This window comes from Haemaphysalis longicornis, unplaced genomic scaffold (assembly GCF_048455015.1).
Source record: "Haemaphysalis longicornis isolate Haplotype H1 unplaced genomic scaffold, Haemaphysalis longicornis Haplotype H1 scaffold_10, whole genome shotgun sequence".
Lineage (NCBI taxonomy): Eukaryota > Metazoa > Arthropoda > Arachnida > Ixodida > Ixodidae > Haemaphysalis > Haemaphysalis longicornis.
In genome coordinates, this window is record NW_027526204.1 from 150,203,449 (window position 1) to 150,219,346 (window position 15,898).

The 15,898-nt window shown below is 48.5% G+C and overlaps 1 protein-coding gene across 1 annotated transcript; it reads left to right on the forward strand.

Moving 5' to 3' along the window:
• The first annotated feature begins 431 nt into the window (after positions 1–431).
• On the forward strand, positions 432–14,887 carry LOC144160149 (uncharacterized). Its single transcript, XM_077691746.1, has 6 exons — positions 432–4,462; positions 6,204–6,234; positions 7,080–7,781; positions 9,857–9,885; positions 10,576–11,046; positions 13,669–14,887. The coding sequence occupies exons 1-6, from the start codon at positions 4,183–4,185 to the stop codon at positions 14,439–14,441; spliced, it is 2,286 nt and encodes a 761-aa protein (XP_077547872.1). The 5' UTR covers positions 432–4,182; the 3' UTR covers positions 14,442–14,887.
• Positions 14,888–15,898: the final 1,011 nt, after the last annotated feature.

Sequence of the window (15,898 nt, forward strand, 5' to 3'; positions counted from 1 at the left end):
CTCGAGTAGGCAATGTTATAATTTGGAAATAGTACTTCAGACTACACAAAAGCATTGATTGATTGAAAATCAGAATGCTAAGGGCAATTAAGTAATGTGTTTTTATAAAAAGAACTTCTGAAGGCATTGTTATGCGACGAGCAGATGATATTTCTGACGCGAGTTATCGACGGGGCTTTTGCAGACGATCAGCTCACAGCACGTGGCACCAACGGATCCAACAAGACCGCTCTCCTGCGCGCGTTAATGAATGCCCATTGAGCTGTGTGCATATGCCCTTTCGCACATCATGGATCAAGAAACACTGCGTTTCCACCACACCATGCTCAACAAAGTCCGCAAAGCTGCGCCTAATTTTGCACAAAAAACACTTCTGAACAACCTTCTGACAGCTGGATTAATTTGGTTGGTGACCAGATTATATTGGTTGGCACTTGGATTAAATTACGTGGCGCTTGGAATAAATTTGCTGGCGTCTGGATTAAACTGTATGAAAATTGGATTAAATTGAGCTGGAAATCCTGTAGTGCTGTGCGTGTCATTGGTGCTATATTCATCTCTACTTGAGATGGTCGCTCAGTCGTTACAAACTGCTCTGTTGTTTCCCGTTGTTGGTTGTCCTTGTTCATTGCCCTCTGGTTGACGTGATGTTGCGGTGGTTGTTGCCTTGTGGGTGTCTGATGTGCTGAGCTGTTAATAGGTGGACATTTAAATTGTGGTGCATGAAGAATGCCGTGTGTCAACAAAATATTCTTACAAGACGTGGTAATTTGTCCTCAAGTGTGGCAGCAGTTTCACCCATATTGGTCTCTGTTGGTCTCTAATTTCTTTTAGCCTAAAGGGCCACTTAAGTCAGTTGTGAACATTCTCTTTTTAAATTTATAAGCTAGTTTTTGATGTTTTATGGGTCATTTACATGTCTTTCATAACGGGCAAAGCGCAGTTGAAAGTGCTGTTCTCCTCATACCACCCTGCCCGCTCAATCACTGACACCGACTATTTAGAAAGAAGAAAATGTGGCGCAAACTAGACGTGAACGAAGGAGGGAAGAAACGACAGATACAGGCGCCATACAGCGTCGTTTCTTCTCTCCTTCGTGCACGTCTAGTTTGCGCCACATTTTCTTCTCTCTTTAAGTATGTACTGACTAGCTCAGCAGCAAGTTTTGGTAAAGGCTATGAAGACACTCTGGCAAGCCTGCAGCACTAAATTTGATAGATTGCTAACGTGTTCAACATGCAGTGAACAAATCCAAAATTAGAAGGATGCGTTATGGTGCAAGTGAATTAATGTGTCGTTGCCGAACATGCCCCCTCATCGTCATTTCTCTTTTCTCATGTTCTCACCGCTGGCCACCTTTACTTAGGACAGTACCGTACGATTGCAGGTTTCGGTTGATGCTGCATGGTGGCACGGCTGTCAAACAGCGGGCAAAGGGGGCATTTTACAGAAACATGCACGGTTGTTGGTTTTCTCATTTACATTCCTGAACCACAAATGCAGGCCCCGGCACATGTCTCTAGCATGTGTTTCCAAGTCAAAGACCGCAACGCATCCACTGGGTGCAGCTGTAGTGAGCCAGAGCCATTGATTCACTGTGTTGTTGGAGATGCCTGCCCTCGTATTTCAGAGGGTCTGACTCCCACCCAGATCCATATTCCCTCAATTTTCTTTTCAACTCACTTGCATTGCGTGGTTTACAGTAGATTTTCTGAGAAATATGCCGTCAATTTCACCTTTTTTGTGTATTTAAGACCTCAGCCCTTTTTTGTGTGTGTACGTGGGTGTGTGAATCAGCCATGTTGTGCGCTATCATTTTCATGGCGACAAGACCAGTTTTCTGAGCTACCAATTTGACTAATGCTTTTGTATTAAACAGTCTATACTAAGAAACGAAGAAAAAGTTAAAGTTTTGAAGGCCGATGTAGCGCGAAATCAGACTGCAAACTAGTGTGGCATCATTGGGGTAGTTTATAGTTGTGCTATAGTCAGTCTATGTGGTTTTATGATCTGCCACTTGCTACAAATAAAATTGGGACTAGAGTTTGCTAAACTATCGATTACTCATATGGAGGACACTTCATAATGCAGCCACAAAGAGTGCCTGAAATAATTTGCTTCGCTGCCCCTATAGCTTTGTGTTTGCTCATTCCTGTCATGACTTCCGTGGATAAAATCTTGTCTGTTTCATTTGTTAAAGGTGAAGTGAGGAGACGATTTTCGCTGGTGGACTCCTTAACAGTCTCCAAAAAGCTGTTCACGTATCTCCTCGGCTCACTGCAAATGTCATCGCCTCCCTTGCCATGTAACTCCCGCACTGTCCGCTCTCACACCCAATGCTATTACTCCCCTCTCACTCTTTTTGCGATCAGTTGAAGGACGGTTTGTTCAATGCTACTCGATTTTTCCACCTTTGCACTGCCCGCGCCCATCTGCGGGGACAGCGCGCATCCTTTTCCTTACCCTCTGTTTCTTGCTCTATCTAGGACAGCATTAACCAGGCCGTAAGTTGTCCAATGCTAATAGAATACCTCCAATTGGAAAGAAAAAACACTTCCCGTGGTGTCATTGCACTCCGGGCGCACAGCATTGTTTCCTTTGGGATTTTCGTAGTGTTGGCTTTGAACAGCAGGGTCTGGCTCCAACAGAGCGAGAGGGGCTGTGCTGTTTTTCCAGCCTTGCACCATTAGGGCAAGCTGCGGCAACTTTTTTTTTTTGTGCTTGCTTTTTTTTACCTCACTTCTGCTGGAGTCTTTCTGTGCCATTTTTAATGTGGTATTTTTTTCACTTGTGGTTACAAAAACCAACCTAAGGTGTATTCCCAACTAAAGAAACGTGGTGATGGTTGAGTGCATACATTTTGCTTCAAATCTGCCTCGGGTTTCTTAGCAAAATCGCCCGTGTGTCTGAGATTTCGGTGCACGTTAAAGATCCCCAGAGGTGGTCAAGATTAATCCGGAGCTCTCCACTACAGCATGCCTCATATTCGTTGCGTCGGAGCGTTAAACCCTTCAATCAATCAATCTCAGGTTTCTTTTTCTATAAATAATGGGGACATGTATGAATTGGGCGAGCAGATTTAGTTGTTTGCATCAGTTCTGCCAGCATATACTTCTGTTTTGCAAATAGTGGCTGGCACACTGAGTTGAGGGATAGACAGGCAGACCAATGTTTGTGTTTAAGTGTCCCAGGAAAGACTTTTAACTTTAAAAAGTTCATTTAGACAAAATTTTAAGTTTTTTGGTTTATTGGCAGGGTCGCCTTTTTGAAGTAACACTGACAGTATTTTTAATGCAAGCTTCACTAAAATGAGCTATAAAACGAGGAAAAGAGAAATTAGGCATGGGGCACCCTAGCTAACACAAAATACAACACGAATTGAGCTGGGAATCTAAGAATTAGCTTTTTACGCCTGAATTTAGTGCATATTATTGTATAGCAGTGAAAACAGTAGGGTAAACAATAAAAGTTACAAACGAACGTCAACATCAAAGCACCAGTGGCATGGCACGCAGTACTCCTGCTGCCACTTCACAGCCATCGGGCACGTTGGGCTTGTGTGACGCGACACTGTCCCACTGGCATAAGTGACATCATCACTTACGTGACCCTGTTTGTCGAGCATACCCAATTTTTCACGATTGATTACTACAAACTGTAACAAAAGTAATCCATGTACAGATCCGGTGACTAACAAAGCAAGTGCGGAGAGTGGTCCTTGGGCAGTACTGTCGCACCATCTATGAAGGCAGAGGGTAAAGAAGGAAACATGCGGTGTTTCAACATTTTCAGCAGTGTTAGTCAATATACTAACCTTCTTTTCAGACACCTTCCGTTAGTACGTCATTGCTAACATCACAAAACCCACCATTTAGCAGGAGAATTGAAATCTTTGATTCAAACGCTTAATTTATAAGCTGCTAGCTGCTGGGGACACTGTAAAACAGCACATCTTTCGATTGAAACACTCGTATTTTGTCTTCACGGCCCCTTTCCGACCTCTCTGCTGGCATACTGCCACTGTGCTTGTCAGTGGAAGGGCTCTCACTTTTTTTTCCCCTTCCTCCTGTTTCAGGCCCTTCCCCAAATGGCCCCCGGGGGCCGCAGGGCCCCTTGCTGAGTCGTCGTCTGCTGTGGTGCCACCAGTGCAGCTACGTGACACCGCGCCTGGGCTGCCTGAAGATGCACGTACGCACGCACACGGGCGAGCGCCCCCACCAGTGCAGCCACTGCGGCAAGGCCTTTGTGCGGAAGAGCCACCTGGTCAACCACCTGCGCACCCACACGGGCGAGCGCCCCCACCAGTGCCACCTGTGCCCCATGGCCTTTTCCCACAAGACCACACTGGCGCGCCACGTGCGCAGCCACACGAGGGAGAGGCCCTTCCGCTGCCGCTTCTGCCCCCAGACCTTCACACGCCGCTTCAACCAGATGGAACATGAGCGGAAGGAGCACAGCCGCCGCCACTAGAGCAGCAGGAGGAGAGGAGGAGGGCCCAGCTGCGTGTGCGTGCACAAAAGCTCACCTGAATAATATCGGAGAGGAGGAGGCTCTTTGTTGCAGAACTTTACAGGGAAGGGTTTTGCAGCACGCCAAGAGGTGTGGGACTTGTAGAGGGAGAGCCCATTTTGTTGTGTACAACACATGGCTTCCAACAAAAATTTCCTCCTCCTTCGTCATAGAATGGCGACCTCGCCAGCTGGGTGACAGTTTCACCGCGCCACTATGGAAAGTGTGGTTGTGGAGTCGTCTTGTTGGAGTGCATCTTGTGTTGGTATCAAGTGGCCACCGTACAGTGCCTGCTTGAGCACACACCGCCACTTAGCAGACCAACCAAGAGAATGCACCCCTCTTGGAAAGGGACAATCGCGATGTGTCGGGATCAATACGCATGCAAATGCGCAGGCTGTGTGTACGTTTCTCATTTAATTTCCCACTGAGATGGTGCCTTCTGTCGGTAAACAACAGCTGATGTTCAGTGCTTCGTGTGTTGCTTGTACAAGTAGTAATAACATTGTTTGGGTGCGTGCATGAACACTCGGAGAGTGAGGAAACATGAGAGTCATGAACTTATGCCAGCTCATTCAATTTTGTTTCCACCATTTGGCAAACGTATGCAGCGGCAAGCACAAGCCGTAAAGATAAAATGAGAGGAGGTCAGTTTTTTTTTGTAACAGGTAATACCTAAAACTGGTATTATGGATAGGGGTAGTCGTGTTTCCCTCTTATTTATTGGTATGATGAGGTTGATTTCTTTGATGCATCTGCTAAACGGCAAAAATAAACCTCGGGGGCATGTGGGCAGTTGGCATCAGTGTATGTCTGTGTGTTTCTTCACTCCCTCAATGTTCCTAGTTGAACTTTAGAATTCTTTGCGCAGTGAATTGGCCAACAGCCCTAGTGTCCACCCATTTTTACTCTTCCAATGATGAAAGACCGGAGAGATCCCTTAAATTGGGATGGGAGTGAGCATCCGTTTACAGCAGCGATGTCTGTGTTTCGGGAGCAGCCAACGGGGTTTTCATGCCGGAAAATAGTGAAGGGGACATAGTGTGTCATAATGGCTGTCCCCTGACACAGTGACATCGTTGCTGTAAGCAGATGCTCCTTCCCACCCCCATTTAAGGGACCCCTCAAGTCTTCCATTTCTGCTTCTCATGTTATGCGGCCTCTGCATCAACTTGAATGCATTCAAATTCAGGTTGCTTTCTTTCCCAAAGGACATCTGAGCTGGTACGTTGCATCGGACTGATATACGTGGCCAAACACAGCTCCTTCTAGTGTTGAACTGTTTATTGCGTTTTTTCACTAGACATGAGCTCGCACGCTGTCCTGGCTTATGGAAGTGCGAGCCGTTATGTTTTGATCCTGTGAAGCCTCCATGTCCGACATGCATGGATGTGCACACAACACTGGGAAAGGGGCGCATTAAAGTTTGCTGTGAAATGGGCTGTTTTAAATTAACACCTGCATTCTGTTCGCTGTTTTCCCACAAGGCTTATGGTGTGTTGTTCCTGCAGGAACTGTGTACACTTACTTTGTCAAGAACGTCATGCACTGTTGAAAGTTCTCTCTTTGCGAGGACATCACGCCTGCGTGCCACTGAATGGCCACGTGGGAAAGAACGTACTTGCCCTATTTGACTGTGTGCCACCTGAAAATTGTGTTCCCGTGTTCATGTGAACATACTTTGCCCCAAATAGGTTCCTCCTCATTCTTCGAAGCCACACGAGGGCAAGCAATTCCAACTGAATATGCCAGGTTGGGTGTGGTGACCAATTCACGTGGATGCGCTTTAGTTGATCATGATTGCAGGCTGACGTTTTTTAGCGCTTGTGGTACCTTTGAAAAGGCATGCAACCTGTAACCAAATGAATACAGTATTCTCTTTCTGATTCTAAACTTTTGGGTCATCAGTCGAACAGCAGCGGTGTTCACAGTGCATAAATATTTTTTGCTTGTCTTTGCCTTTATTTTTCTGGTTATGCTGTTGCAGCATTTGTTGCATGTAGTGGGAGGAAGCTTTGAGTGGAAAATGGGTGGAAAACCTTGAGTGTTATAACTTGACCCAGCCGCATGCTTTTACAGTTGTGAAGCAATACACGGGAAGGTGACAGGTATTTTGTTTCGTGCTAATTGCCGTCATCTCGGGCTGTCGGATAATCGGATAGCTGGGCATTTCGTGTATGTCGAACTAAGCGAACACTGGCGAGGTGCTTGGTCTACAGTAACCATTAGAGCAGCCATGCTGTGCTCAGTACATTGCACACTATTTTTTTAAATCATTTGACTGTTTTTGTTGTTGTTTGGCGGGGCATGTATGCGTGGAAGTCAGGGATAAAGGCTGAGGAATTAACAACCACGATGAGTTGACGTCAACTCCCTCAGAAATGTCTGGTTGAACCTATTCCCCACTCGGTGGGTGGTTGTTCTTGGGACACCAGCAACGTAGTCAGAAACAATCTGCAATTTTGAAAATTTTGGGTGGGCATAAATGTTGAAGTATTCAACACAAAGCATGTGCTGCGACAGGGGATATCGCTAGTGCGAGAGCACTTCTTAGTTCATTCCTGAACAAGCTGTGGTTACAAGTTTTCTGAAGCCTTCCGAGGGACAAGCTGCCTAGCTAGCAAGAAAGAGGAGGACTGGTCTGCGTTGGTAGGCAGGTGCATCATGCCTGGGCAGAGAGGTTTGCCTGGAACGATTGGAGACGCTCCCGCATCTTTCATGCTAGTTCTTTGCCTCGCCGTCACTGTGTTTGTCAGTGGAAGGGCTCTCACTTTTTTTCCCCTTCCCCCTGTTTCAGGCCCTTCCCCAAATGGCCACAGGGGGCAGCAGGGCCCCTTGCTGAGTGGTCGTCTGCTGCAGTGCCACCAGTGCAGCTACCGTGCGCCTTACCCAAGCAGATTGAAGATGCACGTACGCACGCACACGGGCGAGCGCCCCCACCACTGCAGCCACTGCGGCGAGGCCTTTGTGCGGAAGAGCCACCTGGTCAACCACCTGCGCACGCACACGGGCGAGCGCCCCCACCAGTGCAGCCACTGCAGCAAGGTTTTTGCGCGGAAGAACCAACTGGTCGTCCACCTGCGCATCCACACGGGCGAGCGCCCCCACGAGTGCCACCTGTGCCCCATGGCTTTTGCCCAGAAGACCACACTGGCCAACCATTTGCGCAGCCACACGGGCGAGCGGCCCTTCCGCTGCCGCTTCTGCCCCAAGACCTTCACACGCCGCCTCTCCCAGAAGGAACACGAGCAGAAGGAGCACAGCCGCCGGCAGTAGAGCAGCAGGAGGAGAAGAGGAGGGCCCAGCTGCGTGTACGTGCCCAACGCTCGCCTGAATAATATCGGAGAGGAGGAGGCTCTTTGTTGCAGAACTTTACAGGGAAGGGTTTTGCAGCACGCCAAGGCTTCCAACGAAAATTTCCTCCTCCTTCGTCATAGAATGGCGACCTCGCCAGCTGGGTGACAGTTTCACCGCGCCACTGTGGAAAGTGTGGTTGTGGAGTCGTCTTGTTGGAGTGCATCTTGTGTTGGTATCAAGTGGCCACCGTAGAGTGCCTGCTTGAGCACACACCGCCACTTAACAGACCAACCAAGAGAATGCACCCCTCTTGGAAAGGGACAATCGTGATGTTTCGGGATCAATACGCATGCAAATGCGCAGCCTGTGTGTACGTTTCTCATTTCATTTCCCACTGAGATGGTGCCTTCTGTCGGTAAACAACAGCTGATGTTCAGTACTTGTCCCACGTGTTAATTGTACAAGTAGTAATAACATTGTTTGGGTGCGTGCATGAACACTCGGAGAGTGAGGAAACATGAGAGTCATGAACTTATGCCAGCTCATTCAATTTTGTTTCCAACATTTGGCAAACGTATGCAGCGGCAAGCACAAGCCGTAATGAAAAAGTGAGAGGAGGTCAGTTTTTTTTTGTAACAGGTAATACCTAAAACTGGTATTATGGATAGGGGTAGTCGTGTTTCCCTCTTATTTATTGGTATGATGAGGTTGATTTCTTTGATGCATCTGCTAAACGGCAAAAATAAACCTCGGGGGCATGTGGGCAGTTGGCATCAGTGTATGTCTGTGTGTTTCTTCACTCCCTCAATGTTCCTAGTTGAACTTTAGAATTCTTTGCGCAGTGAATTGGCCAACAGCCTTAGTGCCCACCCATTTTTACTCTTCAAATGATGAAACACCAGAGAGATCCCTTAAATTGGGGTGGGAATGAGCATCCGTTTACAGCAGCAATGTCTGTGTTTCGGAAGCAGCCAACGGGATTTTCATGCCGGAAAAGAGTGAAGGGGACATAGTGTCTCATAATGGCTGTCCCCTGACACAGTGACATCGTTGCTGTAAGTAGATGCTCCTTCACACATCCATTTAAGGGACCCCTCAAGTCTTCCATTTCTGCTTCTCATGTTATGCGGCCTCTGCATCAACTTGAATGCATTCAAATTCAGGCTGCTTTCTTCCCCAAAGGACATCTGAGCTGGTACGTTGCATCGGACTGATATACGTGGCCAAATACAGCTCCTTCTAGTGTTAAACTGTTTATTGCGTTTTTTCACTAGACATGGGCTCGCATGCTGTCCGGGCTTATGGAAGTGCGAGCCGTTATGTTTTGATCCTGTGAAGCCTCCATGTCCGACATGCATGGATGTGCACACAACACTGGGAAAGGGGCGCATTAAAGTTTGCTGTGAAATGGGCTGTTTAAAATTAACACCTGCATTCTCTTGGCCGTTTTCCCACAAGGCTTATGGTGTGTTGTTCCTGCATGAACTGTATACACTTACTTTGTTAAGAACATCATGCACTGTTGAAAGTTCTCTCTTTGCGAGGACATCACGCCTGCGTGCCACTGCATGGCCACGTGGGAAAGAACGTACTTGCCCTATTTGACTGTGTGCCACCTGAAAATTGTGTTCCTGTGTTCATGTGAACATACTTTGCCCCAAATAGGTTCCTCCTCATTCTTCGAAGCCACACGAGGGCAAGCAATTCCAACTGAATATGCCAGGTTGGGTGTGGTGACCAATTCACGTGGATGCGCTTTAGTTGGTCATGATTGCAGGCTGACATTTTTTAGCGCTTGTGGTACCTTTGAAAAGGCATGCAACGTGTAACCAAATGAATACAGTATTCTCTTTCTGATTCTAAACTTTTGGGTCATCAGTCGAACAGCAGCGGTGTTCACAGTGCATAAATATTTTTTGCTTGTCTTTGCCTTTATTTTTCTGGTTATGCTGTTGCAGCATTTGTTGCATGTAGTGGGAGGCAGCTTTTAGTGGAAAATAGGTGGAAAACCTTGAGTGTTATACCTTGACCCAGCCGCATGCATTTGCAGTTGTGAAGCAATACACGGGAAGGTGACAGGTATTTTGTTTCGTGCTAATTGCCGTCATCTCGGGCTGTCAGATAATCGGATTGCTGGGCATTTCGTGTATGTCGAACTAAGCGAACACTGGCGAGGTGCTTGGTCTACAGTAACCATTAGAGCAGCCATGCTGTGCTCAGTACATTGCACACTATTTTTTTAAATCATTTGACTGTTTTTGTTGTTGTTTGGCGGGGCATGTATGCGTGGAAGTCAGGGGTAAAGGCTGAGGCAGGAACAACCACGATGAGTTGACGTCAACTCCCTCAGATATGTCTGGTTGAACCTATTCCCCACTCGGTGGGTGGTTGTTTTTGGGACACCAGCAACGTAGTCAGAAACAATCCGCAATTTTGAAAATTTTGGGTGGGCATAAATGTTGAAGTATTCAACACAAAGCATGTGCTGCGATAGGGGATATCGCTAGTGCGAGAGCACTTCTTAGTTCATTCCTGAACAAGCTGTGGTTACAAGTTTTCTGAAGCCTTCCGAGGGACCAGCTGCCTAGCTAGCAAGAAAGAGGAGGACTGGTCTGCATTGGTAGGCAGGTGCATCATGCCTGGGCAGAGAGGTTTGCCTGGAACAATTGGAGACGCTCCCGCATCTTTCATGCTAGTTCTTTGCCTCGCCGTCACTGTGTTTGTCAGTGGAAGGGCTCTCACTTTTTTTTTCCCTTCCTCCTGTTTCAGGTCCTTCCCCAAATGGCCACAGGGGGCAGCAGGGCCCCTTGCTGAGTCGTCGTCTGCTGCAGTGCCACCAGTGCAGCTACCGTGCGCCTTACCCAAGCAGATTGAAGATGCACGTACGCACACACACGGGCGAGCGCCCCCACCAGTGCAGCCACTGCGGCGAGGCCTTTGTGCGGAAGAGCCACCTGGTCAACCACCTGCGCACGCACACGGGCGAGCGCCCCCACCAGTGCAGCCACTGCGGCAAGGTTTTTGCGCGGAAGGACCAACTGGTCGTCCACCTGCGCATTCACACGGGCGAGCGCCCCCACGAGTGCCACCTGTGCCCCATGGCCTTTGCCCACAAGGCCACATTGGCCAGCCACGTGCGCAGCCACACGGGGGAGAGGCCCTTCCGCTGCCTCTTCTGCCCCCAGACCTTCTCATGCCGCCTCTACCAGAAGGAACACGAGCAGAAGGAGCACAGCCGCTGCTAGTAGAGCAGCAGGAGGAGAGGAGGAGGGCCCAGCTGCGTGTGTGTGCACAAACGCTCACCTGAATAATATCGGAGAGGAGGAGGCTCTTTGTTGCAGAACTTTACAGGGAAGGGTTTTGCAGCACGCCAAGAGGTGCGGGACTTGTAGAGGGAGAGCCCATTTTGTTGTGTACAACACCTGGCTTCCAACAAAAATTTCCTCCTCCACCGTCATAAAATTGCGACCTCGCCAGCTGGGTGACAGTTTCACCGCGCCACTGTGGAAAGTGTGATTGTGGAGTCATCTTGTTGGAGTGCATCTTGTGTTGGTATCAAGTGGCCACCGTAGAGTGCCTGCTTGAGCACACACCGCCACTTAACAGACCAACCAAGAGAATGCACCCCTCTTGGAAAGGGACAATCGCTATGTGTCGGGATCAATACGCATGCAAATGCGCAGGCTGTGTGTACGTTTCTCATTTCATTTCCCACTGAGATGGTGCCTTCTGTTGGTAAACAACAGCTGATGTTCAGGGCTTGTCCCACGTGTTAATTGTACAAGTAGTAATAACATTGTTTGGGTGCGTGCATGAACACTCGGAGAGTGAGGAAACATGAGTCATAAACTTATGCCAGCTCATTCAATTTCGTTTCCACCATTTGGCAAACGTATTGAAGCGGCAAGCACAAGCCGTAATGAAAAAAATGAGAGGTCAGAGTTTTTTTTTGTAACAGCTGATACCTAAAACTGGTATTATGTATAGGGGTAGTCGTGTTTCCCTCTTATTTATTATTATGATGGGGTTGATTTCCTTGATGCATCTGCTAAAATAAACCTCGGGGGGCCTGTGGGCAGTTGGTATCAGTGTATGTCTGTGTGTTCCTTCACTCCTCAATGTTTCTATTTGAACTTTAGAATTCTTTGCGCAGTGCATTGGCCAACAGCCTTAGTGCCCACCCATTTTTACTCTTCCAATGATGAAAGACCGGAGAGATCCCTTAAATTGGGATGGGAGTGAGCATCCGCTTACAGCAGCAATGTCTGTGTTTCGGGAGCAGCCAACTGGGTTTTCATGCCGGAAAAGAGGGAAGGGGACATAGTGTCTCATAATGGCTGTCCCCTGACAGAGTGACATTGTTGCTGTAAGCAGATGCTCTTTCCCACCCCCATTTAAGGGACCCCTCAAGTCTTCCGTTTCTGCTTCTCATGTTATGCGGCCTCTGCATCAACTTGAATGCATTCAACTTCAGATGGCTTTCTTCCCCAAAGGACATCTGAGCTGCTACGTTGATCCCGAAGGGAGTGCTCTAAAATAAATACGTGGCCAAATACAGCTCCTTCTAGTGTTAAACTGTTTATTGCGTTTTTTTATTAGACATGGGCTCACACGCTGTCCTGGTTTATGGAAGTGCGAGCCGTTATGTTTTGATCCTGCGAAGCCTCCATGTCCGACATGCATGGGTGTGCACACAACGCTGGGAAAGGGGCGCATTAAAGTTTGCTGTGGAATGGGCTGTTTTAAATTAACACCTGCATTCTGTTGGTTGTTTTCCCACAAGGCTTATGGTGTGTTGTTCCTGCATGAACTGTGTACACTTACTTTGTTAAGAACATCATGCACTGTTAAAAGTTCTCTCTTTGCGAGGACATCACGCCTGCGTGCCACTGCATGGCCACGTGGGAAAGAACGTACTTGCCCTATTTGACTGTGTGCCACCTGAAAATTGTGTTCCTGTGTTCATGTGAACATACTTTGTCCCAAATATGTTCCTCCTCATTCTTCAAAGCCACACGAGGGTAAGAAATTCCAACTGAATGTGCCAGGTTGGGTGTGGTGACCAATTCACGTGGATGCGCTTTAGTTGGTCATGATTGCAGGCTGACGTTTTTTAGCGCTTGTGGTATCTTTGAAAAGGCATGCAACCTGTAACCAAATGAATACAGTATTCTCTTTCTGATTCTAAACTTTTGGGTCATCAGTCGAACAGCAGCGGTGTTCACAGTGCATAAATATTTTTTGCTTGTCTTTGCCTTTATTTTTCTGGTTATGCTGTTGCAGCATTTGTTGCATGTAGTGGGAGGAAGCTTTGAGTGGAAAATGGGTGGAAAACCTTGAGTGTTATAACTTGACCCAGCCGCATGCTTTTACAGTTGTGAAGCAATACACGGGAAGGTGACAGGTATTTTGTTTCGTGCTAATTGCCGTCATCTCGGGCTGTCGGATAATCGGATAGCTGGGCATTTCGTGTATGTCGAACTAAGCGAACACTGGCGAGGTGCTTGGTCTACAGTAACCATTAGAGCAGCCATGCTGTGCTCAGTACATTGCACACCATTTTTTTAAATCATTTGACTGTTTTTGTTGTTGTTTGGCGGGGCATGTATGCGTGGAAGTCAGGGAGAAAGGCTGAGGCATTAACAACCACGATGAGTTGATGTCAACTCCCTCAGAAATGTCTGGTTGAACCTATTCCCCACTCGGTGGGTGGTTGTTTTTGGGACACCAGCAACGTAGTCAGAAACAATCCGCAATTTTGAAAATTTTGGGTGGGCATAAATGTTGAAGTATTCAACACAAAGCATGTGCTGCGATAGGGGATATCGCTAGTGCGAGAGCACTTCTTAGTTCATTCCTGAACAAGCTGTGGTTACAAGTTTTCTGAAGCCTTCCGAGGGACCAGCTGCCTAGCTAGCAAGAAAGAGGAGGACTGGTCTGCATTGGTAGGCAGGTGCATCATGCCTGGGCAGAGAGGTTTGCCTGGAACAATTGGAGACGCTCCCGCATCTTTCATGCTAGTTCTTTGCCTCGCCGTCACTGTCTTTGTCAGTGGAAGGGCTCTCACTTTTTTTTTCCCTTCCTCCTGTTTCAGGTCCTTCCCCAAATGGCCACAGGGGGCAGCAGGGCCCCTTGCTCAGTCGTCGTCTGCTGCAGTGCCACCAGTGCAGCTACCGTGCGCCTTACCCAAGCAGATTGAAGATGCACGCACGCACGCACACGGCGAAGCCTTTGTGCGGAAGCCACGGCGAAGCCACTGCGGCGAAGCCTTTGTGCGGAAGAGCCACCTGGTCAACCACCTGCGCACGCACACGGGCGAGCGCCCCTACCAGTGCAGCCATTGCGGCAAGGTTTTTGCGCGGAAGGACCAACTGGTCGTCCACCTGCGCATCCACACGGGCGAGCTCCCCCACGAGTGCCACCTGTGCCCCATGGCCTTTGCCCACAAGGCCACATTGGCCAGCCACGTGCGCAGCCAACGGGGGAGAGGCCCTTCCGCTGCCTCTTCTGCCCCCAGACCTTCTCATGCCGCCTCTACCAGAAGGAACACGAGCAGAAGGAGCACAGCCGCTGCTAGCAGGAGGAGAGGAGGAGGGCCCAGCTGCATGTGCGTGCCCAAACGCTCGCCTGAATAATATCGGAGGAGGCTCTTTGTTGCGGAACTTTACAGGGAAGGGTTTTGCAGCACACCAAGAGGTGCGAGACTCGTAGAGGGAGAGCCCATTTTGTCCTACGACGACACCTGGCCCTAAGCAAAAATTTCTTTCTTCGTCATCGAATCGCAGCCTCGCCTGCTGGGTGACAATTTCACCGCAGCACTGCGAAAAGTGTGATTATGGGGGGAAGGGGCTGTTGCAGATGGTGCATCTTGTGTTGGTATTAAGCGGCCACCGTAGAGCGCCCGTTTGAGCACACACTGCCGCTTTGCAGGCCAACCTGAGCAAGCCAACCCTTCTTGGAAAGGGACAATCACGATGTGTCGTCATTGATGCGCCTGCAAATGCTCAGGCCGTGTGTACGTTTCTCATTTATTTTCCCACTGAGGTGGTGCCTTCTGTCAATAAACAACAGCTGATGTTCAGTGCTTGTCCCGTGTGTTCCTTGTAAGTTTGATCGAGGTGGTATTTGAGTGCCATTGGCCTTCAAGTGTCGGCCAAGTGTGCTCTTGACTTCATAAACCTCATTTGCAGTATGCAATTTAGGGTGGGTGGTGACCACTGGGTGCAGCCCAGTCAACTTGGCAGCTTGTTCTACCAGCTAGGGTGAGAGCCACCCAACGCCGCCTCCCATTGGTCAACAGAGGGGCTTAGGGGTGAGGGGTTTGTGGGCACACCCACAAATGATGTCATCTCCGCAGAGGAGGAACAGGGGTGATGGGCATAGATAAGGATATATGCGATGAAGGTATTTGCGACATGGAAGGGTGCTAGTTTGTAGAAGCCGACACAAGCGTTCTTCCACGTTGCAGAAAGTATATACGTACGATTGGCTAAGGCCAGCAAACGCAAGTTAGGCAGGCCTGGCTTATAATCTTGAAGAACAAGCTATTTTCGGTTAAGTGGAATGCCAGTTTATTTTACAGCAGTAAGAAGGGTGGGGTAAGCAATGGAAGCTGTGAAGGCACATGTAAACATAGAAGTACCGGTGCGTACCACTGTTGGTACTGCGCGCACTATGCCTGTGATAGCCGCACAGCAGTGTGGCGCTTTGGGGTTTTCTCACATGACACTGGTCAGTTGGTGTAAGCGACATTGTCTTATGTGACCCTGTTTGTCAAGCATACCCTATGTTTTACAAAACGATTACTACCTACCGTGGCCGAAAGCGATGCGGGCGGAAAGCGGTGCGGAGCAGTGTGGTAAACTAGGAGGAATGACGGTAAGCAAGGCTCTGCAGTCCACTGCAGACTGCATTGAATTTCACTGCACTTGAATTTCACTTGAAGGCCCTTCATTGTGACGAGCGAGCGAGCTATGACGACAAGGCGAACCCCTAAAAGGCCCTGCCCTTTTTTAAAAGCACGAATGTTTGCCGAAACATCATATGCCAACTTAGTGTTTGGGCATGATTGTCCCTACCCACAGTTCACCCC